The sequence below is a fragment of the Schistocerca serialis genome, chromosome 2 (genome assembly GCF_023864345.2).
Source record: "Schistocerca serialis cubense isolate TAMUIC-IGC-003099 chromosome 2, iqSchSeri2.2, whole genome shotgun sequence".
NCBI classification, from domain to species: Eukaryota; Metazoa; Arthropoda; class Insecta; order Orthoptera; family Acrididae; genus Schistocerca; species Schistocerca serialis.
The window spans coordinates 321614356-321636599 of NC_064639.1; the positions used below are offsets into that span (position 1 = coordinate 321614356).

Below are 22244 nucleotides of genomic sequence, written 5' to 3' on the forward strand. Positions count from 1 at the left end.
TGGCGGCTCATCTCCAACTGCCCAACGCTACGCGCTGTTCACATCCTACTGCCCAACGCTACACGCTGTTCAGATTCAACTGCCCAACACTACACAAGCGAATATTCCAACAATGAGTCCAACCAGCCACAGACTGCACACAGCGCAGTCGGTGATTTTCATATAGAGCACTACGTGGCGTTACCAACATAAAAACCTAAACAGCCAAAACAATAGGTTTCGAACACAACACATCAGAAACAGATTAGCGATCATTAGAATCACAGAAACACCAATGCAGCATCTCCAGGCGTCACAAAGCCCCTTCACCTCAGTACTGGAAACTGGCTCGGTCGTCCATATTAGTAAAAACTAAAAGCCCAAAGTGGACGAAAAACTAATCACCTCAAGAGACACGACGCTGATAGGGTGTAGTATTGTCTGTAGTGTTGAAAATAGTGTCATTTTTGGCGAGTAACATGTCTACAACTGCAAATTTCTTTCCGTATTCCACATCCAAACGAAGCTACTCATTCATGATTAGATCCCACAAAGCAGTGACAGCCAAGAATTGAGCATAGGACCAGCGCTCATTCTCGAGTGCCGTAGCTCTCTCGTCTGTCTGCACGTTCGCCCACCGCCATGCCATGCTATCTGAGCATGAGGAGGGTGAATAGGGGGAAATGCGAATATGCCGCATTTAAATGGCGCTGGAGTCTTACTGCATACAACTGGGTTTAATATTTCATATTTATTATCCTCACAGATCAAAAACAAAACAAATTTTCAGTATTATTTAATTATTTTTGGCGCACTGAAGAAATAATATAATTTTTATCTGGTACAAACTGTTGGTATGTGGACAGACGCAAATCGTTTCACAGATTCTCGCCCTCAGGTTCCCACGTAATTGTGACTGTTTCTTTCACACAAATATCTTGATCGACATATTTTATCACGTTTGCAAACTCACTATGGAGACGTGGAAATTCTGCCCAAGGAAAATAACTTACACTACTGGCCATTAAAATTGCTACACCACGAAGATGACGTGCTACAGACGCGAAATTTAACCGACAGGAAGAAGATGCTGTGGTATGCAAATGATTAGCTTTTCAGGGGATTCACACAAGGTTGGCGCCGGTGGCGACACCTACAACGTGCTGACATGAGGACAGTTTGCAACCGATTTCTCATACACAAACAGCAGTTGGTCGGCATGACAGTCTTCATTTCGTCGCTGTTCACACTTCGCTGAACATTCATGGTAGTAAAAGAAGTTCACAACTTTAATGGAACTGGTTGATCTGCCGTGTGATACCTATTTAAAAGGCAAACTCTTCACATCAAAATTGTCCAGGAAGTCTACACTACTGGCCACTAAAATTGCTACACCAAGAAGAAATGCAGATGATAAACGGGTACTCATTGGACAAATATATTATCCTAGAACTGACATGTGATTAAATTTTCACGCAATTGGGGTGCATAGATCCTGAGAAATCAGTACCCAGAACAACCACCTCTGGCGTAATAACGGCCTTGATACGCTTGGGCATTGAGTCAAACAGAGCTTGGATGGCGTGTACAGGTACAGCTGCCCATGCAGCTTCAACACGATACCACAGTTCATCAAGAGTAGTGACTGGCGTATTGTGACGAGCCAGTTGCTCGGCCACCATTGAGCAGACGTTTTCAATTGGTGAGAGATCTGGAGAATGTGCTGGCCAGGGCAGCAGTCGAACATTTACTGTATCCAGAAAGGCCCGTACAGGACCTGCAACATGCGGTCGTGCATTATCCTGCTGAAATGTAGGGTTCCGCATGGATCGAATGAAGGGTAGAGCCAAGGGTAGTAACACATCTGAAACGTAACGGCCACGTTTCAAAGTGCCGTCAATGCGAACAAGAGGTGACCGAGACGTGTAACCAATGGCATCCCATACCATCACGCCGGGTGATACACCAGCATGGCGATGACGAATACACGCTTCCAATGTGCGTGCACCGCGATGGTGGCAAACACGGATGCGACCATCATGATGCTGTAAACAGAACCTGCATTCATCCGAAAAAATGACGTTTTGCCATTCGTGCACCCAGGTTCGTCGTTGTGTACACCATCGCAGGCGCTCCTCTTTGTGGTGCAGCGTCAAGGGTAACAGCAGCCATGGTCTCCGAGCTGGTAGTCCATGCTGCTGCAAACGTCGTCGAACTGTTCGTGCAGATGGTTGTTGTCTTGCAAACGTCTCCATCTGTTGACTCAGGGATCGTGACGCAATACCAAATTAAGTGTTGCAATCTACCGAGTACTTCCGGAGAAGGACCGAGCAAAGACAGGACAGGCCGAGCGTTGGCACACACTCGTGTGGTGCTTCGTGCTCGCTTGCAATTTGGCAAGCCGTGACCGACCCTGACGTTTTCGCCAGACTGCAGGAATGTAGATTACACCGTTGCTCCAAATAGTCTCAGACATTTTCTAGAGGATTAAAGTAGGGTGACTTAGCTGTGATAAAATGACTGTGTGTACACCGAACCAGGAACAAAGGTGTGTAAACCTGTGAGTATGGACGTTGTCATCTTGGGAAACGGGAGTGTTCACTGCAAACTCATCACGTAGATGTAGAAGAAACCGCAACTCCTGCTGACCGAGAATGTTCAGATAATCGTCCTGGTTCATTGTCACGCTAACGTGAATGAGTGAACACAAGCCAAGATACGGAAGACACATCTCATTAAGCCTTCAGTGTACACGACGTCTTGCATCATATATTTTGAAAAAAGGCAAAAATGCGGCTCTTTGGGCCACGCTACATGCCTCCAGTCAGCTAATTTCCACTTTCAACGTTGTTTGATCAACTGAGGATCCGTATCTGTAAGCGGTGGTATGAACAATGGTCTTTTGCAAGGTACGTGACTCCAAATGTCCATCGTGTTCGCAGTGTTCGCTCGGAAACGGGTTGAGATGCATCTGCATGCACTAACGGCAGCAACTCCTGTCTAGATTTAAACTGATGGTCGTTGACATCCATACACGATCCCTATGGGTTAGCAGCTTTTTACGGTCAATATTCTTACGCCGCATTACACAGTTGTGAGGTATGCACTATTTCTTGCAAACACGTTGCACAGGCCACATTCGTATTCCATCACATCAAACAGGGCAACTTCTTTCGAGGTGTGATCATTGACATATCCACACACGATAGCTTCTTTCTGCTATGTTGCCACGTCGCCTCATATACATACCTACCTTGCTACGCTCATACCGCACACCCGACTCTACACTCGCGTACACGCCACTTCACTGCCGTGCCTTACGTCAGCGGCCGGAGTGGCCGAGCGGTTCTAGGCGCTTCAGTCTGGAACCACGCGACTGCTACGGTCGCAGGTTCGAATCCTGCCTCGGGCATGGATGTGTGTGATGTCCTTAGGTTAGTTAGGTTTAAGTAGTTCTAAGTTCTAGGGCACTGATGACCTCAGCTGTTAAGTCCCATAGTGCTCAGAGCCTTACGTCAGCGATGGAGGGGCAGATGACTGCTTGATACCAGTAGTATGCCACCTACAGCACTCCAACCAGATCATTGTTCTCTTTAAAGGGTAAGATGAATAGTTTGCCCACTGCGCTTATGTTCCACTTATAACGGCTCTGTTGCCCTCTTTCTATTTTCGAGGATAGTATTTTCTTTATGTGTATCTTTACGAGTTTGTTCGTGTCTGTTAAGTAGCGTGACCTTGGTGGGACTTAGCATGTCTTCTGTAACGTCTAAATTAGGACTCGCGAATCCAAGCAACAATACTAACACTTTGAGTAAAAACTACAGCCCATTCTTTGACTAAAGTTGACTGACTGAATTTTGATTTGCTTTTAACAGGCAAACTATTGGGTCATTGTATTTAGCAACAAAGTATTCGGTGCGCTTCACTATTTGCCTCGAATTATCACTTTCATAATTTATGTTTCCCACTAAACATAGCGACTGCATTCACCACTGTAATACAAACCGTGACTAAACTCCCCTTCAGAAACTCCTCCTAAAATTCAGCTCTACTATTTGCTGTTTCTGAAGGAACGGAATTTGAGCGTTACATCTGTTCACTCAACTTGAAATACTTATTAGTTATAAACCCAAAATTTTTCTTTCTGATAGGCCCTCAGCATGCATTTGGTGGAAGAACGACATATTACATAAATACTGCGAATATTTTGCTGCTTTTTTATTGTCACTTTATTAGTTCGTTAAATTTCTATCAAGACGAGGTCGTCTCAGCATTTTGCCACTGTCAAGCAAGAGTGAAATTGTGGTTCCATTTTTCTTAAAAATGTGTGATAAAAGCTTTATGCATACTTTACCGATTATTTCGTGTACAAGGCAGCAGAATTCCTACACATAGTCTACTTAGTGGATCACGGTTTTGACGTTAAGTTTTTCACTAATCTCATTTATGCTGCTCCGCACTACCTTAGTTTTCTTCGGATTACTCAGAATCCATAGTGTGTGCTCAAGTACACTGTTCGTTTTAATCAATATGATACGTAACTTTCCTCGCTTTCGCTGAGGATAAGAGCATCAGCGAATCATAACACGGACATTCTTTCACCCTAAATTTTACATCCACTTCTCAACTTATATTTTATTTCCGACATCGAGACTGTAAATCGATTTTATATCGCTGAGGAGAACCAATCCTTGTGGTGCTACTTGCGGGCAGTACTTGTCGCGACAATGTGACGACTTTCGACATTAAACTTGAGATGCTTACTTACATACTCACTTAACTGGCGATCAGGGACGTTGCATGGACAGACCTTACAAAATACCTCTACCAGATCTTATGCTGTGCAGCTTATCTTTCAGTTTCCTGTGAGTCCTAGCTATTCCAGGTATTTTCGTAGTCCTTGTTCTGATCTAGAATTGGTCTTTCATGAGGCCACTTTCCCTCTTACCTTCCTACCAACTCTAGTTTTGGAATAGCGTCGTCAGATGAATCTAAATCATTGTTTGTTGTTGTTGTTGTGGTCTTGAGTCCAAAGACAGGTTTGATACAGTTCTCCGTGCCACTCTATCCTTACAAACTTCTTCGTCTCTGAATAACTACTGCAAGCGCACAACCATTTTAAACTGCTCAATGTATTCATTTCTTGGACTACCTCTACAAATTTTACCGTCTACACTTCCCTCCAATGCTAAAGTGATGTCTAAGAATGTGTCCCATCAACCGACTCCTTCTTTTAGTCCTGTTATGCCACAAATTTCTTTTCTTTCCGTACCTCCTCGTTAGTATTCTTCTGTAGCAGAGCTTCCTTTCTCTTCCTGTCTGAACTGGTTATCGTCCACGTTTTATTTTCATACAAGACAACACTACATACGAATACCTACAGGAAAGACTTCCTAAACATGAATTTATATTCGATGTTATCAGATTTCTGTTCTTGCTATTTCCAATCGCTATTTTATATCATCTCTACTTCGGCCATCGTCAGTTTACTTCCCCTCGCCCCCCCCCCCTTCCAAATAGCATACCTCACCTCCTAGTTTTAGCGTCTCATTTCCTATTCTATGCGGGTCGTTCAATAAGTAATGCAACACATTTATTTGCTCCGCCAATTTCGGCTGAACAATGCAGAATTTGTTGTGGAGCGTCGTGGAATATTCCCGCTTCCGCTCGTACAGTTTCATGAAGGTTGCAGCGATACACACAGCCTTCAAAATGGCGTCTGTAACGGAGGAGCGTTCCAGACAGAGAGCTGTCATTGAGTTTCTTTTGGCAGAAGACCAGAGCATCGCAGCTGTTCATAGACGCTTGCAGAATGTCTACGGAGACCTGGCAGTGAACAAAAGCACGGCGAGTCGTTGGGTGAGGCATCTGTCATCATCGCAACAAGGTCGCGCAAACCTGTTCGATCTCCCGCGTGCCGACCGGCCGCACACAGCTGTGACTCCTGCAATGTTGGAACGCGCGGACACTCTCACTTGAGGTGACAGACGGATCACAACGAAACTCCTCGCTGCACAACTGGACCTCTCTGTTGGTAGTGCTGACACACTCGTCCCCCTGTTGGGTACTCAATGGCTTATGCCCGCTGGGTTCCTTGCCGCCTAGCAGTAGACCGTAATGAGCATCAAAGGACCATCCATGAGGAATTGCTTGCGCGTTAGGAAGCTGATCATAACAATTTTTTGTCGAACATCGTCATAGAGCACAAAACTTTCGTTCACTTCGAACCGGAATCAAAGCGGCTATCCATCGAAAGCGCCACACCACCTCTCCTCCAAAGAAAAACTTCAAAACCGCGTCCTCAGTAGGTAACGTCATAGCGAAGGTCTTCTGGAACTGTGAAGGGTCCATTCTGTTTGATGTCCTCCCTCATGGCGCAACAATCAGCTCGGAAATGTACTGTGCTGCACTCATGAAATTGAAGAAACGATTTCAGCGTGGTCGTCGCAGAAAAAAAAAAGTAAACGAACTTCCCCTTCTCCGTGACAGCGCAAGGTCTCACCCAAGTCTGCGCACCCGAGATAAGCTCACAAAACATCACTGAGTGGCCGGCCGGTGTGGCCAAGCGGTTCTAGGCGCTTCAGTCTCGAACCACGCGGCTGCTACGGTCGCAGGTTCGAATCCTGCTTCGGGCATGGATGTGTGTGATGTCCTTAGGTTAGTTAGGTTTAAGTAGTTCTAAGTTCTAGGGGACTGATGACCTCAGATGTTAAGTCCCATAGTGCTCAGAGCCGTTTGAACCATCACTGAGTGTTCTTCCTCGCCCACCCTACAGCCCGCACCGCGCACCTGCGACTTCCATCTGTTTGGCCCAATGAAGGATGCACTCCTCGGGAAGCAGTACGAGGATGATGGGGAGGTTATTGATCCAGCAAGACGTTGGCTCCGATGTCGACCGGTAAAGTGGTACCATGTGGACATACTTGCCCTTCCAGTAAGGTGGTGTAAGGAGACTGAACGGAGATGGAAAATAGGGTTTTGTTGCCGAAAGAGTGAGGAATAACATGGTGTATTGGAATCCTGAATTAAACCAACCTGCTTCCAGAAAGAAATGTGTTGCGTTACTTACTGAACGCCCCTCTTACTTCCCTCAGCGTCACCTGATATAATTCAAGTATACTCCATTAGACATTAGATAGCCGCAGTGTTGCTGCTGTAACGTGGTGGTGCGCGCTGGCTGCCGCAGGCGGTGGAGGCGAGCGTGCAGACGCAGTGCAAGTGCCACGGCGTGTCGGGCTCGTGCAACATCAAGACGTGCTGGCGCGCGCTGCCGCCGCTGGCGGACGTGGGGGAGCGCCTGAAGCGGCGCTTCGCCGTCGCCGCCGAGGTGGTGAGCCGGCGCGTGGGCGCGGGCCGCCGCCTCCTGCCCGCCCCCGCGCCCCAGGCCGCCCCCGCCGCCGCCGCGCGCGCCCCCTTCTCGCACCACGACCTCATCTACGTCACCAAGTCGCCCGACTACTGCCAGCGGGACCCCAGGGTCGGCAGCGTCGGCACCAAGCACAGGTGACCCGGCACAATTAATATAGCCTTTTTATGGTCAAAAATCACGCAATGAGTTTTTGTCTCAATTCTCCTAGCGAAACGAGGAGTCGGAAATGGACAAACGGATTATCAAATTGATATGCGGGATGTCTAGTTTTGCATGAGACATATCCATTCCCAAATGAAGTGTCAGAAATGGACAAAAGGGGTATCAATTTGACCATTGTGAGGTCTAATTTTGCAAAAAAAAATTATTTGAAATTAATGAGGGTAACTAAGTAAAATTTAGTATAGGCATTTAACGGAAAATCACGAACAGCTACTGAAGTGTCAAAATGTCCTTCTCTTCAACATCTAGCTACTTTGGCTATGGCAAATTGCTTTGCTGTCATATTTAACGTCAACAAATACGAGGGTTGGAACTTAAATAGCGGCAACTATTTATTCACAACCGATACAAAAGAGTTACACGTTTACACCTGCTACTGTCCTTCAAAGTAGTCACTAGCGCTGTGCAGAACCCGTTGCCAGTGATGAGGAAGGCGTAGTACACCGTTAGCAAAGCCAGTTCTGTTGATGGTGCGAATGGAGCGGCCTGTTGCCTGTCGAATCCCTGGACCCATTCTGAAGCGAATGCCACGAAGTGGTTCCTTCATCTGCGGAATCAAATCAAAGTCACAAGGACTTAAGTCCTAGGAGTATGGTGGATGGTAGAGAACTTCCCAGTCTCATCGACCGAACAGAGCAGCCACAGCTTGCGCTATATGTGCCCGCGCATTGCGTGCAAAATGATGGGTGGGTTGCGCAGAAATTGTCGCACCATCTTTCGCAAAGCTGGTCGCAGGTGATACTCCAAAAATGAACAGTAATACTGTACATTGACGGTCTGCCGTGGAGGAACGTAATGCGTTAAGATGACACATTCACAGTCGTAGATGAGAATCGCCAAAACTTTCAACATACTGGGGCTCTGACGCACTTTCGACTTTCGCGGCAACCCATAATGACGCCATTCGTTGGATTGGTGTTTCAGTTTTGGCTCGTACCGTGTGGCCCATGTCTCATCCAGTGTTACGATACAGCGTAAGAAAGCCTCTCCTTCGCACTCATAGTGCTCCAAGTGCGTCTGAGCAGCGTCGTAACGCATCCATTTCTGCATTTCCGTCAAGTCACGCGGAACCCATTGTGATGCAATTTTTCTCATGCCCAGGCATTCCTTCAGGATGCGAAGCATGGTCGCACGCGTTAATTCGGTTTCGTGGGCGAGCTCACGAATCATATGGCGTCGATCGCTGTCCACAGACGCGGCAACAACATGCACTTCTTCTTCAAAGACGCTAGGACGACCTGCCCGATGCATGTCCGTCACAGTTTTTCGACCTTTGTTGAAGGCTTTTACCCAAACGTGCCACTGTTCTGTGCGGCAATACCGATTTCCCGCACGCCTCTTGAAGACCTTGATGACACTGTCGTGCTGTACGACCTCTGGCACATTCAATCATGATCCAACTCCGTTGTTCCTGTTTCGAAAACATAGTGACACCGTTACATTAGACCGCTCGCTCACAAGTGACTGTGTTTCCTTCTATTGTGCGCCGCCGGTGACGTGGGACGGAAGAGTCCATTTACTCGGAGGGAAGGTAGGTATGTCAGCAATATGTGCTATCAGTGACAACAGTAGATTCCAATGCATAGTGTCTCCATAGCAGTGTTGCCACTATTTAAGTTCCAACCTACGTATTTGAGTGGAGCGAAAACAAAGACTCTCCACAACACACACAACGGATTTTTGTTTGAATTTTCATAATCAAACGAAGACTCAGAAATGGACACATGGGGTATCAAATTGACCAGAATCAGTCTAGTTCCGAAAAAAATATTTTATAGCTTGAAATCAATTAGGGTAATTAAGAGAAATTTAATTAGTGATTTATCTGAAAACTGAAATACTTAATAAACTGCTGATTTCTGAATAAAACTTGAAAATTAGAAGAAAGGAAAAAAACGATCTAATGTTTTGTTGAAAAATTTGGAAAAACGATGTCAGATATTTTGTGGAACGATTTGGCTAAAAGTAAGAAACAAAATAGATTAGAGAAACATTTGATACACCTTTGAATGATGCAAATGATGTGAAGAATGAAATTCTTTTGTTTTGTGTAGCTATAGTAACTCTATCAGTAAAATATTTAGCAGCTTGACGGTCCATACCAGTAGCCCCCTCACAGCAGCAAACTGCACAGTCTGCATAACGCCCCAAATAAGTATCCTCTAGTACATTAAAATTCTAAGTTAAACACTGAACTTTAAATTCTCAATCAGTAGCTCATTTGCTATACTTGATTTGAAGGGTCATTGGAAGGTACCTCAAATGTGTCGCATCGTACAGAAATCGCATTGCGCATTGCCGTACCAAAGTTGGCAACGCAAATCGAAACCACAGACATTAGCGAGGGTTCATTGCAATCCGCAATTGCTCCTGAAGACCACGCCACCCCCCCCCCCTCTCCCCCTCAGCATTGCAGCACCCTCACACTGAGGTCAATATAGTGTCGCACTGGCAAGAGCTCTTCTGCCTCAGTTCGTGACCTCATCCGATGGACACAACATCGTAGTGCAGTAAGAACGTGATAGTTAAAAGTTTCTGATTGACTTGTTCGTTTAAATGTGGAACATTCTACAGCACGAGAACAGTCTGTTATTTAGTGCCTCGGGTGACACTTGCTAGTCCGCGACAGTTATAAATTATCCAGTGCTTCTTCGGCAAAGAAATGTGTCAAAGTTAAGTACATCTTTTATCCATTTATGTAACAAAATGCACTAATGTTTCATGTGTTCTAGTTTAATGTGCCACCCCGTCGAACAAACAAAGAACCACAGCTGTGGCCGGACGAAAGAAGTCTCCCCTGGTCACAACAAAATGTTTCTCTAATTTGTTTTAGTTCTTACTTTTATACAAATTATTTGACCTTTCTTTCTTTTTCCCAAAAAAGTTTAGAAGAACTTTATGATCACTGGAATAAGCTGTTGCTTGAATTAAACACGTCGCCTTCAAGTATATAAAAACCAAGTCAAAGTACTTAACGTACACTGATGAGCCAAAATATTATGAACACTTCCTTGTAACGCGTTGGTTCACTTTTGTAACGCAATACACTAGCCATTCTTTGTGGCATGGATTTATTAAGTCCTTGGTATGTTTCTGATTTTACATGGCATCAGACAAATGTCTATGCAAAGGTCACACGGTTCTCTTAAACAAGTTTAGTAGCTAGTAAACTATTCTGGTTGATCCCAGTTTTATTCATGTAACTTTAATAATGTACGGGAATTTCAATAAGAACACCATTGAACTAAAACACTTTAGATAATCGGTTTGCGATTGTTCTTTTTGAAACTTTAATTATCCTTTTATGAAACTACCTGGACTACTTCAAACATTAGACCCACTGAATAATTATGAAATTTACTACTACGCGAAGATTATTATAGTGAAAAAAGACAACTGCTTTTCAGTTCAATAAAACAGAATATTCGGAAATATCGTAGCACTTGGGATAGGATCACGTCCAGGTAAATGATTAAGGAAAAAAATATGATTACTCAACACGAAGTTTACAGAACAAAAAAATATTATTCAATATTAAAATCCTTAACTGGTCCTTGCAGTTATAAGGTGTGGCAGTGTCAATCTTCTGTGGTTATTCAAAGAAGGCAGCAAAAGTATCCATGGCTCTTGCTGTATAACAAGCTCAGAAAATTCTCTTTTTGGCGTCGTATTTTCGTATTTAAGAGGTAACCAATTTATGCTATGGGTAATGAGCCCAATTTCTTCCACATCCGAGGCTATGTAAAATAATCTTGCTGCTATTCTTGCCTCATTTCACTCACAAGATGCGAACACTTTGCATGCTACCCGCTGGTCGACACTTGCCAGAAAGGACCCTTGCAGTTGGAGCACCAGATCCATCTTTTCTGTTCCCGCCAAGTCAGTTTCATTGCGATGGGACTTCCCTCCAAGTTTTACCTCGTTAAAATTCTAATTGCCATACGCGAGAATCAGAATTACAGGTAGAGTTTTAAGTGTTCTATTCTTTCACAGAATATTGCTTTTAAAATTACATCCATAGATTAATTACAGTTATATAAATGATAATAAATGAAGGTATAAAACATTCATTCAGATGTTACATCAAAGAGCATTGTTATACAGATGTACCTTTCAATAAAGCAGATTAAGAAGTTATATGAGATAAGAGTAGAGAATATGGATTTTGGTGTTACACGCTTTACTGTAATAAGATATTGCATTGCCTGTGTTATTCGAAATCTGATGCAAAGTTCGTTTGCACATGCATGCTTGTCCAAAGGAACAGGCACTCCGGCGACTATAGCTGCTCTGAAATACATTAAATGTAATTGCAATTGCGAGTATGGACAACCATCAGCTGTAGAATGGGATGACGACAGTGAAAATTTGTCCCGGATTGGAACTCTTGCCCGGATTTGCCGCTTATCGAGAGCGAACCCCTTACTATTTGGCTTCTACTACCTGTACTCGGACACCCATTACGTTTATTCCCATACTTGCGAGACATTGTATTTCAAAGACTCAAACTTCCATATGTCGTCAACCATGCGTCTACAAACTGTAATCGTACATCCATTATGTATATTCCCGTACAGGCGATACATTGCACTTGAAAGTCGCTTTCCCGGTGTCGGCGGATAAATACGATACTGCAGTGCCGATTAGATTAGATTAGACTAGTATTTGTTCCATAGGTCATGAATACGACACTTCGTAATGATGTGGAACGTGTCAGGTTAACAAAAGGTGTCCATCCGAGATATTACATTACACAAAATATTACATGACACTTAATATTTTTCATTCTTTTTTTTGTGGGCGTTGGGGAAATTGCCCACTTACTATATCCAAAAATTCATCTAATGAGTAGAAGGAGTTGCCATTAAGAAATTCTTTTAATTTCCTTTTAAATGCTTTATGGCTCTCTGTCAGACTTTTAATGCTATTAGGTAAGTGACTTTTGTGGCAGCATAATTTACCCCCTCCAGAGCCAAAGTTAGATTTAATCTTGAGTTGTGAAGATCATCATTTCGCCTAGTGTTGTAGCCATGTATACTGCTATTACTTTTGAATTCGTTCGGATTGTTGATAACAAATTTCATAAGTGAATATATATATATTGTGAGGCTACAGTGAAGATCTCTAGCTCTTTAGATAAGTTTCTGCAGGATGATCTTGGATGAGCTCCAGCAATTATTCTGATTACACGCCTTTGTGCAATGAATACTCTTTTACGGAATGATAAGTTACCCCAGAATATGATGCCATACGAAAGCAGAGAATGAAAATAGGCGTGGTAAGCTAATTTACTGAGATGTATATCGCCAAAATTTGCAATGACCCTAATAGCATAAGTAGCTGAACTCAAACGTTTCAGCAGATATTCAGTGTGTTTTTTCCAGTTCGACGCCTCATCAATGCAAACACCTAGAAATTTTGAATATTCTACCTTAGTTACGGATTTCTGATCGAAGTCTATATTTATTAATGGTGTCATTCCATTTACTGTGTGGAACTGTATGTACTGTGTTTTGTCAAAGTTTGTCATTTGCAGAGAACCACTTAATGATTTTCTGAAAAACATCGTTTACAATTTCAACAGTTAATTATTGTCTGTTGGGTGTGATAGCTATACTTGTATCATCGGCAAAAAGTACCAGCTTTGCATCTTCGTGAATATAAAATGGCAAGTCATTAATACATATTAAGAACAGCAGAGGACCCAAGACCGAACCTTGCGGCACCCCATTCTTGATTGTTCCCCAGTTTGAGAAATCACCAGTTTTTTGCATATTATGTGAACTGCTTATTTCAACTTTCTGCACTCTTCCAGTTAGGTATGATTTAAATTATTTGAGCTCTGTCCCATTCATACTACAGTACTTGAGCTTATCTAGAAATATTCCATGATTAATACAGTCAAAAGCCTTTGAGAGATGACAGAAAATCCCAACGGGTGACTTCCGGTTATTCAGAGCATTTAATATTTCATTAGTGAGAGTATATATAGCATTTTCCGTTGAAAAACCTTTCTGGAAACCAAACTGACATTTTGTTAAAACTTTATTTTTACAAAGGTGTGAAGCTATTCTAGAATACATTACTTTTCAAGAATTTTAGGTTATTCCGAACACGATTCAAAGTTCGTTTGGACATGTTAGAACTGTGGTAGGGAATGCGAATGGTCGATTTCGGTTTACTGCGAAAATTTTAGGAAAGAGTTCTTCAATTGTCAAGGAGACAGCATATAGGACGGTGGTGCGACGCATTCTTGAGTACTGTTCGAGTGTTTGGGATCCGTTCCAGGTGGGATTGAAGGAAGACAGCGAAGCAATTCAGAGGCGAGCTGCTAGATTTATTACCGGTAGGTCAGAACAACACGTAAGTGTTACGGAGATCCTGCAGGAACTCAAAAGGGAATCCCTGCAGGGAAGGCGCTGTTGAGAAAATTTAGGGAATTGACATTTGCAGCTGACTGCCAAACGATTGTACTGCCGCCAACATACATTGCGCTTAAGAACCCGAAGATAAGATTCGAGAAATTAAGGTTCATACGGAGGCATATAGACAGTGGTTTTTCCCTCGCTCTATTTTCGAGTGGAACAGGAAAGGAAACGTCTGGTAGTGGTACAGGATATCCTCCGCCACGCACCATACGGTGGCTTGCGGAGTATCTATGAAGAAGTGGGTATAGAAATCCAGGAACGCATGAGTCACTACAGACCGCACGACTTAGAGGATAGAAGGGCAAACCTACCTTTATAGCATTCGTAGATTAACAAATGCTTATTACAATGCCGACTGGACTCCCCTCGTTAAAATTCTGAAAATAGCAGGGATAGAAAAGAGACGGCGAAAAATTATCTACAACTTGTACAATTAGACCATAATTGTAGGAGTCAAAGGATATGAAAGAGAAGCAGTAGTGAAAAGGGTTGTAGTCCATCCCCCATACTTAATGTGTACATTGAGAAAACAGTAAAGGAGTAAAACAAATTTGGAAAGTTAATTAAACTTCAGTTGTAAGTAATAAAAACTCTGAAATATGGAAAAGTAGTTGATCGGAATGGATAGTGTGTTGATAAAAGGTTATGAGATGAACTTCAAGAAAATTAAAACAGCGGTAATGGAATTTAGTCGAATTAAACTAGGCGACGCTGGGGAATTAGATTAGGAGAGGGAAACTAAAAGTAGTAGATGAGTTTTGTTGCTTGGGCAGCAAAATAACTGTTGCTGGTCGAAGCAGAAGGATTATCAAATGCAGACTGGGAATAGCAAGGAAAGCGTTTCCGAAAACAAGAAGTTATTTGTCTATAGTGTGAACTCGTACAGACGAGAAACGAGAACAACAAACAGACGAGAAGAGAAAAGAAGCTTTTGGTATGTAGCTTACCCGAAGAACGCTAAGTATTAGATGGAAAGGTCGAGTAACTGATGAAGAGGCACTGAACAGAATTGGGAAAAAAGATACGAGAGATATTCGGAAAGTAAGTTCCTATCAGTCAAGAAATGGAAACCACTGTGAAAATCTAAGAAAGCTTTCTACATATGTGTTAGCCAGTGTCTCTAGTATGCCTGTCGGTTGCATCATTTCGCTCTTTCAGTTCTGAGCGCATGGTGAGCACATAAAGATGCGTAGAAAATAGTGTCTCCCGCCAAGTATGAGGTCCTGGTGAGAGATTTCGCCTGATGTTATGCAACCCACATTACAGAACTGTCATACGGTTCCTACTTCGTGACAATTCTCGGTTGCAAACTGCTGGGGCAATGAAAATGCTCGTGCAGCGTTTTCGATGGGAAGTGTTTGGTCACCCGCACAACAGCCGGTAATTGGCTCCCTCTGTGTTTCATCTCAGTTCACATTAATTAGTGGCTATGAAGACAACATTTTCGCACAGACAACGAGCTATAGATGAGCGTAGAGAATTGGCGCGTCGCACAGGCGGCTGCCTTCTATGACGAGGGTATTAGAAAGCTGGTACAACGCTACGACAAATGTCTAAGTAGGAGTGGTGATTATGTAGAGCAGTGGCTGGAAGCTGTAGCTAACTGTTGCAGATAAAATATTTCTGATTGTCACAGTGGTTTCAATTTCGCAATCAATTGGAACTTACTTTTCGAATAGCCCTAGATTTATTGCAACATGACTAAAAGATGGGATCGTTTGACAAGAGACATTCTGGAACATCAAGGATTTCAGGTTGGTAATAGTGGGACGTGTGTGTGTGTGTGTGTGTGTGTGTTTGTGTGTGTGTGTGTGTGTGTGAGAGAGTGAGAGAGGGGGAGGGGGGGGGGCGAACTGTAGAGTTGTAGAGAGAGAAAAGTACTGCGTTCAGACGAACGTTGCTGAAATATGTGAACAAGCGTCACTCACTCATACTGAAATTATGGTCAAGAGTCTCCATAACGGCCTTGTTATCTCTTTATATAAAAGGCAGTGTCTGGACTGACTGACTCATCACCGCCCAGCTCAAACTTAAAATTTGCAGAGAGTGCTGATCTTATACTGTAGTCTTCGTTTAAGAAGGGATTTCTCTCTATTCCAACGCTATGCGGGTGAAATAGGGGATGAAATGCTTTGTGAAAATATGTCGCTATTAAGGCAGTTTTCCAGCTAGAACTACGAAAATTGGTATTTGGTTTCTTCGCTAGAAAATAAAAAAAAATAAGATTTCGGCATTTTCGGAAATTCAGTCCTTGTGGGAGTGAAGTAGTGGATGAAAGATTTTTTTAATACATCTTTATTAAAGAACTACTACAGTATTTTTGAAGCTACATCTATGAAAATTGATGTCTGACTTTTCGGTTACAAGTATAAAAAGTACGTCACACAGTGTTTTTGGAAATTCAACAGCTAAGAGGGTGAAATAGGGGATGAAATGTTTTATGAAAATATTTCATTGTGAAAACATTTTTAAAGATAAATCTATTGAAAACTGAATCTGAATTTTCGGTTAGAAATAAAAAAAAAGGTGTTTCACTGGTTTTGGAAATTCAGCCACTAAGGACGTGAAAAGGGGAACGAAATTCTTGATGGAAATATTTAATTATGCAAGAATTTCGGAAGCTAACTCTATGAAAAGTTGTATTTGGTTTCTCTGTTAGAAATAAAAAATAAACATTTCGTTGTTTTTTTTGAAATTCAAGCCCTAATGGGTAAAATAGAGGGGGAAATGTTTTCTGAAAAACATTTTTCTGATAACGTTTTTTAAGGTAAATCATTGGAAAGTGGTATTTGACTTCTCGATTAGAAACAAAAAAAATTAATGTTTCGCTGTTTTCGGAACAACACCTAAGGGGTGAAATACGGCCATCATCACCAACCCAAAAAGCTAAGGATTGACGCTTGAAATTTGGAGAGAGAGTTGATCTCTTATTGTAGGCGTCCTTTAAGATGGGATTTTTCGCAATTCCACTCCTATAGGGATGAAATAGGGGATGAAAGGCTTTTTGAAACCGTGTCAGTGTTTTGAAGCTAGAACAACTGAAATTGGTATTTGGTTTCTCAGTCAGAAATTTAAAAATACGTCTTTCAGCTTTTTTGGATATTCAACCACTTAGGGGGTATGATAGTCGGTGAAAGATTTTTTTTTTTTACAATAAATCATTATTAAAGAATTATTAAAGCATTTTTGAAGCTACATATATGAAAATTGGTATTTGTCTTCCCAGTTAGAAATTAAAAACAATGCACCTTCAGAGTTTTTTGAAATTCAACCCCCTAAGAATTGTAATAGGGGATGAAAAGTTTTGTGAAATTATTTCAGTTTGAAAGCATTTTCAAAACTGAATCTATGAAAATTTGTATTTAGCTTTTCTGTCAGAAATAAAAAATCCGTATTTCATTATTTTTGGAAATTCAGTCCCCAAGGGGGTGAAATAGGGGATGCAAATTTTTAAGAAAATGTTCCGTTATATTTAAAAAACTGAATCTATGAAAACCGATATTTTACTTCTCGGTTATATATAAAGAAAAGTGTGTTAGGGTGTGAAAGTTTCGTTGGAAATATCTCCACAAAAAGCAAAAAGACGCGATTGACGAAAACCTGGCATTTCAGTTACCAGAATTGCTTTAAGATCAGAAGTACATTCGGAAAATATGATGCTTTTATGGCCTTACTAGCATAAGTTCAGAAGGTGTTGCAAAATACAAACAACATAAAAATTTGGTTAAAGAGAAAAATCTATGTATACCATACAGTCTACGCGAGTGAAGCAGCGGGCGCTAAGGTAGTCATTACAGAAAACGATGTCATCTTCCACGCAGATATTCAGAAAGAACAGCATGGCCATCACGATAAATACTTTCGTACCGTGAAGAAGTATAAGATTATTTCGTTAAATTTAAATCAGTAACCAGATCGTTGAGACGTACATGAGATAAGAATTGTGGATTATTTCCTTTGTAGTGTCTTGAAACGTTGGGTCGTCGTGTATATCTCCCCTGCTGTCTTCTGCCTATTCGTCACTACATTCGTTTTCACTCACTGCACCATTCTCACGAGCATGTGTGTCAGTAATTCTTCGCTGTGACATACGTGCCTTATTCCGTACTGTACAGTTTTCCTTGTTTTCCGGATGATTGCATCTCTTTTTGTCATGCAAAAATAATAGTTTGCTGTTTGGTCAGTTGGTTCTCTCCAAATAACGGGAGCAGCAAAGGGCATGTGATGTGATGCTCTTAATCACCTTGTCAAGAATGTAATACGAGATGGGAGTGGGTAGAGGAGTAATTCTTGTCCAGGTCGCCAACCTGAAAATCTAAATAAGGTTCGTAGTACTTATATACAAGAGGATTAAATTCAGTTTTTGAGATTTTGTATTAACTCTTCACACAGTTGCGAGGCATTTCCTCTGACCAGTTAAAGCAAAACAGAAACCCAAAAACTCCACGAACTGAGAATGACAAGCAGTCACAGCAGTTGTCAGCTTCCAATGCTGAGATGCAATTGGCAACAACCATAACGTGATCCTCCATGTAGAAACTTGACTCACCGACAACGGTACTACACCACCTTCATTTCCTGGAGTTAGTTTCTGAACCGAGCGTCATGTCTGGCAATTCTTTGTACATACTTACATTATTTTTCAACAATGAAATCTGTAAATCAGTTTAAGCCACAGAAGAATAACCGATGTGTAGCGTTTTCAAGGATTCCGATACAAGATGATAGTTTGTCATAAAAAGAAAAAAAAACAGAGTTTGATAGCCAATAACTGATTTCATTTTCGAATCCAGCAGATACTACTTTGCAAAGACCGCCGTTCACATTCTTCGTAATAAAAATTTTGCAGACATCTAGAAGAGAACACTGCATAGAGGATGAAGCCATCTGCCGAGTTCGCCCTCTTCGCCCAGGAGATCCAGAAAGCAGTAGATACAAATCCCGGGTTGATGCTGTGTTTCTTGACTTGCGGAAGGCGTTCGAAAAAGTTCCACACAGCCGCCTAATGAACATAATACGAGCGTACGGGATATCGGCGCAGTTGTGTGACTGGATTGAAGTTTTTCTAGAAACGGAATACATTACGTCACTCTCAATGAACAGAAATCTTCAGACGTTAAAGCAAATTCTGGCGTACCCCTTAGGAGTGTTATTGGACATTACTTTTTACAACATACAGTGTGTCAACTAATATGGCGAAACCCCTGGGGAATGGGTAGATGACTTAAAAATAAGCAAAATAGTTCACATATAAATGTGGTCTTTTTTTTATTTTCTTAGTTACAGGCACTATCCTGTTGTAACATGTTTGCTTCGTTCCCTTCTTTTTCTTTTCAAATATCCAGCTTGGTTGTACAGGTACTTTTTCTTTTCAAATGTTGCCGGCCGAAGTGGCCGTGCGGTTAAAGGCGCTGCAGTCTGGAACCGCAAGACCGCTACGGTCGCAGGTTCGAATCCTGCCTCGGGCATGGATGTTTGTGATGTCCTTAGGTTAGTTAGGTTTAACTAGTTCTAAGTTCTAGGGGACTAATGACCTCAGCAGTTGAGTCCCATAGTGCTCAGAGCCATTTGAACCATTTTTCAAATGTTGTCTTCTGATGGCTAAATGAAATGCTCGAAACGTCTACCATTAGCTCTAACACAGGCTTCTAAACCCTGCATCAAGGAGTGTCTTACTCACTCCCTTACAGCAGGTACCTGCTGTATTTGCTGTAATCCTTCTTGAACACTATATAAAAAAAATTACAACATTCTCAATATGTCTTGGATACATTAAGTCCATTAAATGCCCCCAAAAATTAAAATCTAATGCGTTGAAATCAGGAGATCGAGCAGGTCAAGATGATGATCCCCCCCACCCACCGACGTATCCATTCAATGAGAACCGCTCATGTAAGTTGTTCTTGCTTGCAGAGCAAATTGATGTTGCAGATGTTGACATTCTTTGCCAGCGTGCTCAAGGAGGATTTCAGCAGATACAGCCGACAACTTGTATACGGGAGCGAGTCAGATAATCCATGATTCGTCATTTGGAAGATTATCTTAGAGGTAATGATGGACGTTTTAAACATTTCATTTATGCTATCAAAAGACAACAACTGAAAAGGAAAATTGCCTGACGAAGCAAGCTGGTAATTTGACAACAAAAGGACAGAAACGAAGCAAACACGAAACAACTAAAAAGTGTTTATAACTAAGAAAGTAAAAAATGACCATATGTATATATGAACCTTTTTGACTTCTTTTTAAGTCCTCTATCCATTCCCCAGAGGTTTCGTTCGCATTAGTTAACAAAAAAAAAGGCTCTGAGCACTATGGGACTTAACTTCTGAGGTCATCAGTCCCCTAGACTTCGAACTACTTAAACCTAAATAACCTAAGGACATCACACACATCCATGCCCGAGGCAGGATTCGAACCTGCGACCGTAGTGGTCGCTCGGTTCCAGACTGTAGCGCCTAGAACCGCTCGGCCAACCCGGCCGGCATTAGTTAACACCCAGTGTGTCAACGACCTACTGGATAAACCCGGGAGTTCCAAGGTGTTTTTCGCTGATGATGCTTTTGTATAATGATGCTTTTGTATACAGAGGAGTTGCAATGCTAGATAATTATTGCGAAATGAAGGAAGACTTGTAAAGGGTCGACGCTTGGTGCATGCATCAGCAATTGACTTTCTACGTAATGAAATGTATTCAGCATAAACGGGCATAAAGACCCATTATTGTTGGCTGCACGATTACAGAGAAGTCACTGGAAGCAGTCTCATCCGTAAAATATCTAGGAGTATGTGTATGGAGCAGTGTGAATTGGAACGACCACATAGAGCTTATTGCAGGTAAGCCAGATGCCAGACTGAGATTCATTGGAAGAAGTTTCAGGAAATGTAGTCACTCACCAAGGAGGTAGCTTATAAAACCCCTTGTTCGACGAATACTTGAATACTGCTCTTGAGTCTGGGATCTGTATCAGACAGAACTGATAGAGGAAATAGAGAGAAACCAAAAAAAGCAGCGCATTTCGCTACTGGTTTATTTCGAAAGCGCAAAAGCGTCACGCAGATGCCTAACTGTCTCCAGTGAGGCCTTCCAGAGAGGCCTTCTGGTGCTTTACTGTGTAAATACCTCGATCGTCAATTATCCCTTCCTGTCTTTAAGCGACAAATAAATAGACTGAAAGTTAATTTGAATTAGTAGCTCAGTAAATCCGCAAGTCTAATTAGAAGTCAATATGTAATCGATGATCCTGTGGAGAAAAAAAAAAAAAAATATTCGTCGGTCGGAGTGGCTACGCTGTGTGGAATGCGCGGACGATGGTGAAGCTGGAAGATCTCCTTACGAAGGCGTGAAATGCTGTTGACCGTGCTACAGGCTCGTCCGCGATCTCCAATCATTCCTACCCTATCCGCCCGGCGAGGAGCAAGCTCTAATTTCTAGGACTTATTAATGAAAGAAGGAGTCCAAGTAATTCAATTTAAATCTCACCAGCAGTCTCGTGATGACAACAATTTTTTGATGATTTCCTTCATAATTGCAGTTCCAATCGGTACAGTTTGTAATGGCAGCGTATTTATTAATGGCTTATTTACACAATCTTTCCCAAGACTTCACCAGACAGGGAAAACCGTCCACATCCAACCAGCCGTCCTTCATCACAACATCTAACAATATTGGATTCTAAGGAATAAACAGCGCACGGAGCTCATAGTACAGCTAAATTAAGGAATAACACTATCGTTGGTCAGCAAAGTGGCGCACTGCCAGTATACTTAATTAACAGTTTGACATAAACAAAACAAACGCGAGGTTGCACAGAAAGTGGTATACTAAAAACGTAAGTTTCTAGAAGAGTCAACCAATATATTTCTTCCTCCTACGTCCTATCTCACGAAAAGACCAAAAAGGTAAAATTAGAGATGTTCAAACTCACACGGCGTACCAACAATCGTTCTCACCGTGAACCATTCAGCCACTGGAACATGAAAAGGAAGAATCGACAGCGGCACACAAAGTACCCTCCGCCATATGTAGATGTAGAAATATTTACGAACAGCTGATAATGATTTTCACAGGAACATATAAACGTTATTTGATTGTATGTTATGCTTCATTACGCGGTCCAAATTTCAGCTTTAAGACACTTTCAAGTGTTACAACTGGAATAAATGAATACACAATAAAAGTACAACTCGGAGAAAAGTGAGGAAAATATAATTAATGTATAGATTACATGATTTGTTTTCTTACT

At 42.0% G+C, this 22244-nt stretch overlaps 1 protein-coding gene across 1 annotated transcript in view; it reads left to right on the forward strand.

Annotated features, from left to right (window-relative positions):
* Window positions 1–22244, forward strand: part of LOC126455951 (protein Wnt-11b-2-like) — a 278412-nt gene that overhangs the window by 161205 nt on the left and 94963 nt on the right. The window contains exon 6 of the mRNA XM_050091708.1: window positions 7166–7482. Within this exon, the coding sequence (XP_049947665.1) occupies window positions 7166–7482 (317 nt within the window). The remainder of the gene's footprint in view (window positions 1–7165; window positions 7483–22244) is intronic.